The 14915-nt window shown below is 42.3% G+C and overlaps 1 protein-coding gene across 2 annotated transcripts in view; it reads right to left on the bottom strand.

The window, feature by feature from the left end:
• MYH7B (myosin heavy chain 7B) overlaps positions 1 to 14915 on the bottom strand; it is a 61052-nt gene that overhangs the window by 39469 nt on the left and 6668 nt on the right. The window contains exons 4-11 of one of the 2 annotated variants that reach the window (XM_048496764.1): positions 11120 to 11263; positions 9863 to 10019; positions 6191 to 6218; positions 3348 to 3444; positions 2591 to 2614; positions 1748 to 1840; positions 925 to 988; positions 730 to 828 (exon numbers count right to left, since the gene is read on the bottom strand). In XM_048496764.1, coding sequence (XP_048352721.1) covers positions 730 to 828; positions 925 to 988; positions 1748 to 1840; positions 2591 to 2614; positions 3348 to 3444; positions 6191 to 6218; positions 9863 to 10019; positions 11120 to 11263 — 706 coding nt within the window. Of the gene's footprint in view, positions 1 to 729; positions 829 to 924; positions 989 to 1747; positions 1841 to 2590; positions 2615 to 3347; positions 3445 to 6190; positions 6219 to 9862; positions 10020 to 11119; positions 11264 to 14915 lie in introns of those variants that run through there. The other variant, XM_048496765.1, reaches the window with a different exon arrangement.

The raw sequence follows: 14915 nt of genomic DNA, 5'->3' as shown, positions 1-14915 counted from the left end.
GGACTCCCAAAGGTGGTGCCCCCATCCTCCATTGTTTCCAATGGGAGCTAATAGAAGATGGGGGCTACATCTTTGAGGGTCCATAACTTTGGACACGCTGAACCAAACTTCACCAAACCTGGGAAGTATTATAAGGAGAGTCTCTTATTTATACCACCCAGGTTTTGTGAAGTTTGGTCCAGGGGCTCTAAAGCTATGGACTGCAAAAGGGGGTGCCCCCATCCCCCATCGTTTCCAATGGGAGCTAATAGGAGATGGGGGCACCCCCTTTGAGGGTCCATAACTTTGGACCCCTGAACCAAACTTTACCAAACCTGGGTGGTATCATCAGTAGGGTCTCACGCTTTCAGACAAAGTGATAACATTCAGCATATTCTCCCCATACAAAAAGTGAAATGGAATGGCTGAAAGGGGTTTTTTGTCTCCTCAGAAATTGCCCTTTATTCTGAAGAGCATCCATAAGAACCTAATTAATCCACTGGGCTATTAGCTAGAAAACTGAACTCATTCAGAAATGTATCACTGTAAAGCACTAATGCCAATGGTACAACATAGGATTAAGTTTACTTTCAAAGGCTTGAGCAGCTACAGCTTCTGTTGAGCTGGACAGCAGCTGGGACTGTTCAACTACCCAGGGCTGTAGACTGCCAGGCATTTCTGTTCTGCAGTTCTGTGCCAACTTTTCCGTGATTGTCAGATTCCTCTGGACATTATTTTAAGGCCTATTACCTTGGAGCTCTGGTTTCTTTCCAGAAAGGATTTGATAGTAGATATGGTAGCTTCTCTCTCCTGGCTGCTGGAAAATCACTCTTGATTTTTCCAGCAGGTCTAGAAACAAAGACAAGTTGTATTATGGGAGGGCTACTTTATTATACTCAACTATACTCTGATGCCATTTAGCAGCAACATGAGCCATTTACTCACAGATGTCAATGTCAGCAGAAGCCAGCTTCCCTGAAGGACCAAAATGGATGCGGATGAATTTCCCCTGAGATGTGACAGTAAGGAAACTAGTTCATATACTGGACGAATTAATGAGGGCATTTGCAATAAACAGTTCATTGAATTGTACATTTTCTTACATAGGTGTTAATTGCCATGATGTGCAAGACATGATGTACATTCTACGCATGCAGCAAAACAGACGTTAGTGTCTGATAAAGAATTCTGTTTTAACTGAAGTTATCCAGAATACATGAAGCTACCTTATGTAGTGTCAGGCCATTAGTATCTTTCACCTTGTCTTTAATCTATTCTATTCCAAACAGCAGTGGCTCTCCCAATCCCTCAGGGGGAAATCTTTCTGGCATTATACCCTAAACCCAATATATTTTATAAGCTGAATGCAGAGACTCATGCAAACCATGTGCTGCCCCACTGAGTTATGACCTACCTCATTTGGCCCAATGGATGCTTTCTATATGCATTTGAGTTCTAGCCCAGTAATAACTTTCACATAAAAGAACATCGTGGCTACAATCCTATGGACATTTTCCGGGCAGTAAGCCCCATTGAATAACACAAGACTTGTTTCCAAGTAGATCTGTGTAGGATTGCTCCCTTTTGGAGAGTTTATTGTTTTTTCTACTGTAAGACTACAGTATTCTTATAACCAGTTACATCAAGCAAGAATCAATTGACTAGATAGGAATAAGCTTGCTGCACATGCATCAGTCACACATTTCTCTATACGTTCATCAACAAAAACCCCATGCATTCTATAAATTGGCACTTTGATTATACTTACAAACCGTGATGAGTTGTCATTTCTCAGAGTTTTGGCATTGCCAAAGGCTTCCATAGCTGGGTTAGCCTCAATGATTTGATCTTCAAGAGTACCCTAAGAGAAGAAATCAGAGAATCATTCAGTTCCTCACTTCAGATCCTGGACAGAGGCGTAGCTCCAAAGGAATGGGGGGTGCGCAATGCACCGGGCACGCCCCCTGTGAGGTGTGTGGCAAGGGTGTTCCAGGGGTGTTCTGGGGTGGAACGGGAGCGAAGGACGCACTAGTGCCCCGGGTGCTTTCCCCCTCTGATCCTGAATGCTGGCATTAGCAAGTAGAGAAACATATTGCAGAAGAAACTTATTCACTGCAACCCTAACCAATGTTCCCCAAAATTGCTAAGATATCATTCTGTTTCACTTCTACAAAAGGCCTAACGAGCATCTGCCAAATCATTTGGAGCCAGTCTGCATATTATTAAGAAATAAATGGCAGATATGAGATGGTAAAATTCTTGAATATATAACTTCAGACTATAGAGATGCTTAAAACATAAAATAAAATTCCCCATAAACAAGCACCTTGTGGAATGTCACTGATGTGCAAGGTTTTTTTTCATTAGAGGGCATTTGAAAATATGATGTGGCAAAGTCTATAATTTTACTACCAAATGTGCATAACTGCTCTGCTAGGGTCAATTATATGATCCTCTGAAGATTCCAGCCACAGATGCAGGCGAAATGTCATGAGAGAATGCTGCTAGAACACAGCCATACAGCCCGGATACCACACAGCACCCAAGTGATTCCGGCCATGAAAGCCTGATTTCCGCAACCCTGCATTAATGCTTTTGTTTCAGCACTCACCCCGGTTTTAGTGGCAGGAGATATCTAAGAAAAGGTAAAAAAAACAACATTTACAATCCCAAAAACAGAAAGTTACAGACACAGAAAACTATCAATTAAAGATGAGGACATTCCAATTTTTTCTGTCAGAATATCCAAAAAGTATTAACCGTTCCAATCCAGAAAAGATTAACAATTGAAAAAATACACCAAAAATGTTAAATAGATTAGCTCAAGAAAAGCATCAAGAAGCAAGAGAGTTAAAACCCAAACTCAGGGAAGGAAAGAAGTGCTGGTGCATTTCTTTCTGTGTAACCAAGTACAAAAACTATCAAGAGGAAAATAAGCAACTGCAAAGATATCTCAAAAAGGAAAAAAAGAGAAAAAAAGAGATATAACAAGATGGAGAAGAAAGAAAATGTACAAAATGGAGAAGAGTCAAAAGCAACAATATGTATAACAAGGCAAGACCACAAAAAGCAAGGCTTAAAAGAAAGAGTTACAAACTGTCTTTGGGTTATTTTTACCCTCCTTTAAAAAGAAAAGGCAAAGAAATAAGAGGAAAGAGACAGAGTTTTCAAAAATCCACAAAGTGGATCACAGTGCCCACTTTTAAAACTTCTTTCCCCAAAAACAAGTTTCAAGCCTTGCTTGTTTCAAAGTAAAAAAAAAAAGTCACGTCCAAACACTCTGCCAAACACCAAAGAAGTCCAAAACAAAAACAAAGGAAAACGAAAACAGCCAAAAAAAGAAGAGTTTTTCAAATGAGACCCCTTACTCCTTTCTTGCCCGGAGAGTCACCCAAGGCTGCGACAATGGCAAAGTACTGAATGACCCGCTTGGTGTTTACAGTCTTACCAGCACCAGATTCTCCGCTTAGAGTAATAAAAATACACAGATCAAGAAAGTGAGGTGACTACTGTCCAAGATTACATAGATACACAACATCAGACAGTCAACTTCCCAACCACCCAGAAATATACCACACAGCTGAGGATGTGGAGAAGGTAGGCTAACCCAGCAGACCTCCTGCACAGGAGATCTGAGTGTTGGGCTGATTCCGCATGGGCCAAAAACAGCAGTGTGAAAACAGTGTGAAAATGGTTTAAAAGGGTTTATACTGTTTTCACACCATTTTTACACCGCTGTTTTTGGCCCATGCAGAATCAGCCTTGGAGTGGTGGCGGTTTAGATGGGTTTGCTCAGCTGGCACTTGTAAGAGACCTTCCAGGGAGAAGTGCCCTAAAAAAAAGATGCTGTGCACACTGATTTTATCTTTGTGTCTGCAGCTCCAATTCCTGGGGGCTGAAATCAGCACCTACACCATTCTGGCTTGCAGGGATGAGCTGTAGGGAAAGACTGCATTCGACTCCTGAACACACAGTGGTGGAAAGATGGCTTCCTTACTTTGAATTTAGTATACTTGTTAACACTGTAACTTCACACTGCACACAGAATATTTACAAGCTGCATTTTCTGGTGGAGGTAGCTCACTGGGAATAGGAGGAAAGGCAGCTGCACTTGAACAATTCTTTCTTGGGGGTCTGTTTGCCGTGGGCAAGAGTAAGAGAGCCTTAAGTGGTTAGCAGTCCTCCAGGAAAGGCATGCCAGGGGCTTGACTGTCACCCTTTGCTTCCCTACACACCACTTGAAGAACAATCGGGTTCCTTTACCCACTTAGATTCCTTCTCCACAACTACATAGAAAGCATCATCATATTTCTGTTAAGCCAGAAGTGCTTTTTTAAATCCCTTCTTCAAGAGGCAATAGATGGGAGATAGTTGTTCCTTTCTTTCTAACATAAACCTCAAGAAAGTTTAGTCTGCCCATATAATAGAAGGAAGTAGAAATCCCCAAAATAGAGAGGTTTTGGCCCAAGCCCAGCGGGATGGCTCCAGGGTCTAGGCTTCCTTCCTTATCACGCAAGCTAGTATCACTCTCCCGTCTGCAAAGCTCTCTGGCACTAGCCTGGCATTGATTTCATGCCTATAGTTAGCTGTTCTTCCATTGTAATCCCAGCACACAAAGAGCCACACTCACAGGGGGGTGCAGGACACGAGCCAAACATCTCAAGCTAACAACCCTGCTTTACCTAATTAGGCCATGACCAAGGCTACACACAATAAGGGGGCGGGAGGTCTGGCAGCAGATAAAGCTTTATATAGCCTCCTTACCATGGCAGTTCCAGTCATTGTGTCTTGCCCCGTTCCTCTCTACACTGGCTAGCCTCAGCTACTTCTTTCCCACAGTCTCCCATTTCACCCATTTTCTTTTCAGTCCAGATCCACTCATCTAATATCCTCTCCCTTCTTACGCCACTGTATCACCAGCCCTTCTGAAATCTCAGTATTCTACTTGCAAGCTATTGTCAACCATCAGCAGTCAGTCTGCTTTCTTTTGCCCTCTCCTAAAGATATACTGCAATCTTTTGGTGCTTTCTCCAAAAGTTCTATGTGTTACTCAGAAAGTTCTCATTCACACATCCAATGAAATACAGACACTGGTCCCATTTAGTAGCCCACTAGGCACTTGATAGCCCTGCTTTTCTCTCTCAAGCAATAGCTGCAGTAAGAATTTGACAAGCATGTGAGAAGATACAGTCCAGGGTTAGAAAGCTCGGATCAGGCTTCATAGGTCACAGGAAGTGCAGAACTAACTCCTGCTCCACTCAGTTTTGTTCCTGAGTGCCTTGGGATCTCTGCTTGGGAAATGGATTAATTTAATTAGGCTTCCTCAGAGAGATTTTTGCCTTGGAAACTTAACAGCTTAACATGTTGCCCAAAGAAACAGATGGTCCACATAGGAAGTATGAGAAACCACACACTGACAGCAATTTTCTATCCAACATTAATTGGCAGTATACTCTTAGGAGGGTTGTAGCAGCTGCTAGTTGATCTACAACAGCCAGAAAGTCTGCCCTAGGTGTGTTATGTTTATTTATTTTATTAGATTTAATGTGCTGCCCCTCCCACTTGGAGCTTGGGACGGCTTACAACATTATATATAACAATTTTCAATACCTAACACATTGAAACACTTCAATAAATTACCATTATAATCATCTCAAGAGGGCAATAAAATAAAATCCAGATCCTATGAGGGTTAACAATGGACTTGATGAACAAAAAAGAAAGGGAAGGGAGGAGGCCAGATGATATCATCGCTGCCTCAACTATACTCCTGGTGGAACAGTTCTGTCTTACAAACCCCACAGAATTGCATAACATCCCACAGGGCTCTGGTCTCAATGGACAGAGGATTCCACTAGACTGGCAACAGGGCCAAAAAAACCCTGGCCCTGGTTGAGGCTAGCCAAACTTCCCTTGAACCAGGGACCACCAGTAGATTACCATTCACAGATCAAAGTGATCTGACAGTCCCATAGGTACGTGGGGCCCAGACTGTTTAAGGCTTTGTTCGTAAGTACAAGGAGATCTTAGGTGTCAAATTGAAATGGGAAGAACATGAAGAGGTACCCATGACCCCAAGATATTCTGTGGTATGCGTAAACAACTCGGCTATACTTTTCTGATAGGAAAAGATGGAATCTTTCCTCTGCCTACAGTTCACTCGTACATATGAAGTACAAGATAACGGTATAGAGACAACACTTTCACTTACGTGATGAGCATGGATTGATTCTCCCGATCTGCAAGGTAAGGGACAGTTGTTACAATGCAAGTCATTACTTTGAACGTGTGATAACATGCCAATTAAAGTATATGGAAAGTTGGGGTTGGCACACACCCCTCAACTATAACCATGTTTCCACATACATTCCCATCACTTCAAGGGCATCTTGTTCATTGAATGAAAGTCACCAATGACTCCAACAGAAGAATACTTAAATGTGAACAGCATATACATAACAAAGTTATGAATATAAGAGTTTTAGCCTAGTGTTCTTCCCAGCATGATTTCACTCCATATGCACAGAGTTTACTCCATAGTCATAGAGAATGTGATATGTACCTCCACTTCTGCATTCTGAAGTGATATTGTCATCAACCTGGGAGAATTGTACTATATGTTTCTCTGAACATTTAGAGTGCAGATATTCCCATGGCTACTGATAGTTGATATGTATTAAAAACTGATTCCATAAGTCATGTCAGTAGTCTAACCTGTGATGTGGCAACATGGAAGACTGCAGTTGCAACATCCATAATTCAAGAAAAATAACAAGCTACATTTGGCTGGGCACACACATGCTACAGTTTCTGACACCAATTCACACACACAAAAGTAAACAGAAAAAAATCCTTTTAAAAATAATGCCTACACTTGCTCTGAAAGGAAGGACTCTGTTCTCTTCCCCAAAAACTTTTCCAGCAAAATGTTTTCCATCAGTAGCTATGGATCCAATGCTTGTAACAGCAAAGCATCAATGAGATACTGTTAGAAAAGTTTTATTTCAGGTATTATTATTGTTGTTGTTGTTGTTGTTGTTTCACTTCTTTCCGGCAGGACAGAAGCAGTAAAGATTCTGGGAAGCAGAAAGGAGGGGGTTTAAGCCTCTATGGGAATAAGAGCTGGTGCACTAATGCAAGCATCACAGGGGGTCACTGCTCAAGGGAATTGGAAAGTATGACTATTAGATGCAGACCCATATATCTGCCACGGGAGTTTAGTGTGGTTATCATCATTTGGTATACATTCCACCTGATGCTAATGCTGCCATAGCTTTGAGCTCTCTGTATAACATTGTTGAAAACCAGCAGAAAAAAGCATCCTGATGCTGTGCTCATTATAGGAGGAGACTTTAATCATACTAATTTAAAAACAGTGCTCCCTAAACTCTACCAGCATGTTAGGTGCCCCACTAGAGGATCCAATACATTGGATAAAGTGTATACCAACATTAAGGATGCCTACAAGGTGATACAATTACCACACTTGGGTCAGTCAGACCATTTGTCACTGTTTCTGGCACCAGCATATATTCCACTTGGGAGGCGGGTGTTGCCTGTAATAAAGACTTCTTAAAAAATCCTGGCCCTGATGATGCCTCTAAACTACTTCAAGATTGTTTTGGGACAACAAATTGGTGTGTTTTCTACCACCCAGATCACTGGAGGAGTATACCACTGCTGTTCTGAGTTATATATCACCTACTGCACAGACACTCTTACTGTGGATAAAGCGCATCGGATTTACTCCAACCATAAACCCTGGATGACAAAAGGGAGGTTCAGCGACTTTTGCATGACAGGAATATTGCTTTTCAAAGATCTGGTGATGAGGCCAAAGTATAGATGCTTGGCCGAGAGCCAGTCTCAAAGAAGAGGCGATGACAAGCCAAGATGAGTTATAAGAGAAAAATTGAAGATTATTTTAATAATAACAACATGAGGCAGGTGTGGCAGAGGATTCAACAAATTACCAATCATAAACCAACCAATGACATCTCTGTAGATGGGGATTCTTCTTCTCTGGCAGAGGAGCTAAATCACTTTTTTTGCCCGGCTTTGAAACAGGTCTATCAGGAAGGAGATGACACACAGCCACTAGGTGATTGCAGCTCACACCTCACTGTGGAGGAACATGAGGTGAGGCAAGTTTTTTGAGGAGCTGTGAATCCAAGGAAGGCTGCTGGAAATGGGATGGAGTATTCGAGTCGGGTGTTAAAGGAATCGCGGCTAACCAACTGGCTGAGGTGTTTTTACTGGGATCTTTAATGCGATCTTTATCCCAGTCCACCATTCCATCTTGTTTGAAAGCTTCCCACCATTGTTCCACTACCAAAGACGATTTCCCTGCTGACAATCTTTCAGGATTATAGACCAAGTGGCACTCACCCCCATCATCATGAAGTGTTTTGAAAAACTGGTCCATAGGCATATTAGTTCTTGCCTTCCAGATACATTTGATATTAAACATCAGTTCGCATATCGGACCTAATAGAATCTCTCACGGAGGATGCCATTGCCATTAGCCTCCACACAGCTTTAGACGCATCTGGAACAGCAGGGGAATTATGTGCGAATCGCTCTTCATGGCGGACTTTAGTTCCGCGATTTAATACAAATCTCGCCACAAAGACTGGTGACAAAACTTGTGGACCTTGGACTCTCACATTCAATCTGTTTTGTTAGGATTAGGGACTTCTTGTCTGGGCGTTCCCAGAGGGTTAGACTGGGAAATCGGGTTTCCTCAGTTCTTACTCTAAATATGGGAACGCATACACAGGGCTGTGTGTTGAGTCCTTTACTGTTCACCCTTTATACATATGATTGTACTTCCTGTCTATCATAGTATACACCATTATCAAATTTGCTGATGACACAACTTGGGTGGTGGGGCTCATCTCTGGAGGGATGAGTCTGCCCTATCGAGAATGAAGTGGACCCGACTGCTCTCATGGTGCAGGAGAAAATAAACCTGGTTCTTAAGCACTAACAAGACAAAGGAGCTCTGCTATAGTGGGACTATAGAAGGAATAGCTCAGAAATTCAGCCCTTGACTATAAAATGGAGATCAAGTGGGCGGGTGAAGCTAGTGGTTTAAATTTCTGGGCTGTTATGATTAAAGGAGGATTTGACTCTGGGGTAGTACAGACTGATCAGCGGTGGTTAAGAAAGCCCAGCAAAGACTGTACTATCTGGAGACTTTTAAGGAAGCAGCAACTGGATGGGAAAACTCCTGGTGTCCTTTTACCGCTGTGCTATAGAGAGTGTCCTAACCTCCATTGCATCTGTGTATGGTTCTCCAGTTGCACAGTGGGCCGAATAGGAAGGCGCTTCCAAAGGGTGATCACCACTGCACAAAGAGATTATCGGCTGCCCTCTCCTCTCTCCTTGGAAGAAATCTATAATGCCCGAAGCCTAAATAAAGCCCCAAAATATTCTGAGGGACCCGTGCTCATCCAGCACACTCTCTTTTTAAACTGCTACCATCTGGCAGACGATACAGGGCCCTCAGAACTAGGACAAAGAGGTTTAGAGACAGCTTCTACTCTAGAGCTGTGGCTATGCTAAACTCCGCTGCTTCATATTGATGTATTTGGGGCTGTGTAGGGATGGGTGGAGGATGATGATGTATGAGTCTGAAATTGTGTGCATCGAGGAATGCTGCTGTAAATTTCGTTGTGCGTGCACAATGACAATAAAATGCTTATGCTTATGCTTATGCTTATGTTGTTGTTAATTGGGTTTACAGACCGCCCTCCCCCACTACATTCTTCAAAATAAATTGTTTAAATAGCTGTACATGTTGCTTCCTGAGCTCCATCGAGAGTGCTAAGCCAATTCCCTTTCCAAAAAAACTCTATAAGATACAGGATGAGATACTTACTGCGTAACATGTCATTGTAGGCATTGTCTGCAATGGAGTAGATGTGGGGCGGGACTTCAGACCTCCGCTTGCCCTTATAGGCAGCTACAACAGGAGCAGTATAAACTGGAAGCCATTTATATGGGTTGATGGTGACACAGAACAAGCCTGAGTAGGTCTGAGGAGAAGGAAAAGGTATGATAAGAGGGCTACCATTTTTCTCCCTCTGGTGACAAAGAAGCCATTTAGGCAGTTCAAGAATAGACTTTTCCACATGCATAACTCTCCCCTCAGCAACCCTTTTCAGTTGTAATGCTTTACCACATAAATGAGGAGCATTACTACATGTTATCCTCCCAGTACATGCAGTTGCCATTTTGTCTGAAAGGGACAAGGTAGCATCATGAGGATCTCATGTAGCACATTCTCTTCATGTGCATGTAAAGTGCCATCAAGTTGCAGCTGACTTAGGACAAGTTAGTAGGGTTTTCAAGGCAAGAGAGTAACAAAGCTTCAAGGCAAGGGAGTAACAATGGTTTGCCATTGCCTTCCTCTGCAATATGACCTGGGTATTTCTTGGTGGTCTCTCATCCAAGGACTAACCAGAGTCAAAGGGTAATGACTGAGAGAGTCTACTGTTGTTCCACATTTCAAGTTACGTGTGATTACTGCTCAAAAACATCTTATCTTTAGTTACCATAAAACATAAACATATCAGCTACCTGGAATATATGCTGTTTTGGGTGCAATTTAATGTTTAATGTTGACTATATCAAAAGGGGGGGCTTTGAATCTTTCTGTTAGCAACGTCAATAGTTCTGAAATTTCTTTGGCCCTGGGAACCCTGCATGGCAATCGGCCATATGATTTTCTTGCTGTTCTCTCTCATGTGAATTTTCAAGATCCAAGCTCTTCTCATGTCTTTGCAAGAAGAAAAAGGAAGAGTTCTCAGATCATGGAGCACAGGGTAAAGGTCGGGAATATAATAAAATGCTATTTCACTACCATTTAGAATGGAAAGGAATTTCTCAGAAATTATGGCTTGCACTCTCTGCAGAGTGAATGGGGTCATGCTAGAAGAAGACAACACCTCCTCTCCCCCCCACACACACACTGCATCATTCTTTGCTCCTTACAAATCATACTTCTTTAGGTTGATAGACTTAAATGAGGTGGAAACTGGCAAAAATTGCTTTGCCCTCTTCTTGAAATGGACAAACCATTCTGTCAGAGGATCTACTACAGGGTCTGAGGGAATAAGAGGCAAGGCTTACTTACATAGATCATCCACTTTGAATAACGCCGTTTCAGGTTATGCAACACAGAGGCCTCATTAAGGTGGGTTAACATTGCCATGTCTTCAATCATGTCAAATTTGGGAGGGTTCATTTGCTGAATATCATCCTCCTTAACAACAATAGTCTGCAGGGATTGAACAAAACCATTAATGATACTGAGAAACGAAGCAACACCTCTTACACTGAATAACCAGTTCCATAATGTCAGATATCATCCCTGACCCTTTAACATATTGGGGAAGCTCCCAGTAGCCTGCTGCCCTGGAGGGCCACTGCTAGCTAAGAATAGGGATGCCAGCCTCCAGGTGGGACCTGGGGAACCCCTGGAATTACAACTCAAGTCCAGATCACAGAGATCAGTTTCTTTGGGGGGGGGGTGGATGTTTTGCTATTTGCCACTGTACCCCACTAAGGGCCCTGTTTTCCCATGGATCCACCACAATGTCTCCTGGAGATTCCCAACCTGGAGCTGGCAGCCCTACCGCACCACTTCCTGCCAGGGACCTGAGAACCCTAGTTAAACGTAAGCAGATCCAAATGGTCCTGCAGTGCAGGCAGTAATACAGGAGCAGTTCATTCTGGATTCAGGCTCTAGCAAAGCTGGTTACTGCTGCTGGAGGGCTGACACCTGCTGCTGTTGTTGTTGCTACAGCCAAGTGTGAAGAAGCAGCCTCTGCAGCAATGCCTGCACTGCTGATCACTTGGCTCAGCTTGTTCCAAGGCTGTAGTCAGACTGTAGTCCCTGCAGGCTGTAGTCCCTGTTCCAAGGCTGTAGTCCCTGCAGATCACTTGGCTCAGCTTGTTCCAAGGCTGTAGTCAGTACAGTTGGAGTGTCCAGCTGCGATCTGGGAGACCCAAGTTCAAATGCCCACTCTATTACTGGGTGACCTCCGGTCAGTCACTCACTGTCAGGACGCTGTGGTTGCACAGATAAAATGAAGTGGAAGGACAATGATCTTAACTACTCTGGATCCCCACCAGGTTGAAACTCAGGGTATAAATGTCTAAATAGATAATCAATTGAATTTACCATTTCACATTCAATCCCAGACAGTATTGTTTTCAAATCTTTGCTATAGCTTTTATTTCTGCTAAACCACAAAGCATAAAACAAAATTGTTGCATCATCAGACCAACTTCTACCTAATCTTAAATTCTGTTTTCTACACTGACCCTGTCCAACCCAATGCACTTGTTTAAACATAAAATATTAACATGAATTTAAACTGTATAAGTACAGTAGTTAGAAGTCTGAACTTCACAGCTATAAGAGCTCACAGATCACTTAAAGAAGTAGTATTGGGTGGATCCTTTCCCTATTCTACCAAATGGCTGTGAAAAGTTTATTTATTGATTTAAATATTTACATCCCACATTTCTTTTTGGCTCAAGTCTGAAGACTTTCTCCATTATAAGGAGACTTCTACCAAAAGAAGTGCTCTTACACTGGCGGAAGAGTCACTGAAGTTAGAGAAAGTCTCCTTAGGCTGAAAGGAGGCTACTTGGAGGGCAAATGAATCTCCTTAAGTGCCTCATGCAAATTACAAGCCAAACATTACTGTGATAGCATTCCCTCTGTATTTTGTACCTTATATCAGAAAAGATAAATGACTGAGTATTGTTTAGTTTTCATGATTAATACCTGTCCATTAAATTTGATCATTCTTTACAGGCAGGACAAAAGCTCTGAACTGCAACCATAACAATCCTTGAGTTAATGCTGGCATAAGGGGAGTCTACCCTCTAGCCCAGTGGTTCTCAACCTTCCTAATGCTGCGACCCTTTAATACAGTTCCTCATGTTGTGGTGACCCCCAACCCTAACAAATATCCATTTTATAGATGGAGAACACTGATGCAGAGAGTCTTAGGCAACCCCTGTGAAAGGGTCGTTCGACCCCCAAAGGGGTCCCGACCCCCAGGTTGAGAACCACTGCTCTAGCTGCAGCCCCCTGAGTTGACTCCCAGGATATGAGATGCAGCATGATAGGTTAAAGAAGCTAATGCGAGGAAGGAAAGATCTTGGATTCAACCTTTTCTTTTTCAAATTCAGAATATTAAATGTTAGCATGGGGAAGTCCTAATTATGAGAAAATTCAGCAACAGAATGCTACTTTTGGACAACCAGGGATTTGTTTTGTTGAATTATCAAGAAAGGATCAGGCTGACATTGGTGAAGCATTCTTAATTGTAGAGTGCTTCATTTCGTACAGAGGATAAGAATGGATAACACTTCGGGGCTCTCAAACTCTCTTGGACTACAAGGTCAGCTCCTAGATTCTGTTACTCCTATTGTGGTAATGCCCTGTCTGCAGAAACCACTTTCCATTAATTTTCAACCCCTCAACACTAGGCTGGAAATATGGCAAAACAGACTGTTGCTCTCAATGCTTTATTGAGCAATGACTGCCAATTCAATCTTATGCATGTTTATGGAGGAGTAAATCGCATTGACTTTCAAGAGTAGAGTCACATCTTGGCGTGACTTCTATAATTGCACTGCAATAGCTCTTGTGGCTCTAATGCGGATGCAGTTGTCAAATTTATATAGATAAATATAACTTAAACAAAACAGTATGCTACCGAATTTTAATCAGGAAAGTGTGAGGTTATCTAGGCAAACAGCTGAAGTGTACAATTCATTACTTATAATAACTGGAATTAGTTTGACCTATAAATCCAAGAATTAGAATAACTATCATGTTACACATCTGCCCCGGAGGAGAAGGAATTGTCTTTAACAAATGTTACTGCTCATATGAAAAGAAAACAACCACAACAGTGTAAGTTTATTTAGGCAGACATGTCTAGTGGCTAAAAACAAAACTAAGCAAACAGAAGTTTTGATGAGACAATTAGCAAGGCGCCGGCATAAGGAGGCACTGGCAAAAGTGAGCGGAGAATTTGGTATTTTCCGCACAGGGACAGGCTTGCGTAGCTTTCCTGCTGCTGCTGTGGCAGCTAATACAGTGCAGCGGCACCTGGGGTTCCATACAGCAGGTTTCCCTGGTCTCTTTTTTAATGTGGTTTAATAGCATATCAATATGCCATTACCCTAAAAAGTGCAAGAAAAAACAGAAAACAAAAACCAAATAAATGATGCACCAAGAAAAGCAATCTGTGGCATCTCATTATGCAACAGCTTCTCTGAGTTCCCCACTTTCATTTTTAAAAAGTAAGTCTCTAGCCCATTTCTTTACAGAGATTTGCATTAAGGAAAATAGATTAAAAAGCAATAAAAAACCTCCTGGTGAAAATATTAGGATAAGTAAGACTGGAACTTTAGAAGTTGTGAGACAGAATTAATTCCCATTTACATTGGCATAACCCCTGAGTAGCCAAAGCAGCTAGTCCTCTACAGAAATTAAACCCAGACATTTGTTACTTGATTATTCACTACAGGGTGATTTTAGTTGTACCAAGGAATACTGCTGGCTGCATTGCACTTGTATGTTAAGTGCAGTCAAATTACTTCTGACTTAAGTGACCCTATGAATTAATTACCTCCCAAACAGACTTGATCAGGCAGAGCTGTAGGGAGGGGGAACTGCGCCCACCCCACCACACCCTGGAACGCCACCCACACACCGGTCCCCTGGGCGCTACGCCACTGTACTCAGATCTTAGAAACTGAGAGGTGTGGGTTCTTTTACTGAGTCAATCCATCTCAAGTTGGATTTCCCCCTTTTTCCATTGCTTCCAATGACTGAGAGTCTTTGAAAAGTCTTCAATGATGATAACAAATTATCAGACACAGCAGCATGAATTCAGAATAAA

The sequence above is a fragment of the Sphaerodactylus townsendi genome, linkage group LG05 (assembly GCF_021028975.2).
Source record: "Sphaerodactylus townsendi isolate TG3544 linkage group LG05, MPM_Stown_v2.3, whole genome shotgun sequence".
In the NCBI taxonomy this organism is placed as follows: domain Eukaryota; kingdom Metazoa; phylum Chordata; class Lepidosauria; order Squamata; family Sphaerodactylidae; genus Sphaerodactylus; species Sphaerodactylus townsendi.
The sequence above is the reverse complement of the archived record's forward strand: the minus strand, read 5'-3'. Positions and strand labels throughout refer to the sequence as shown.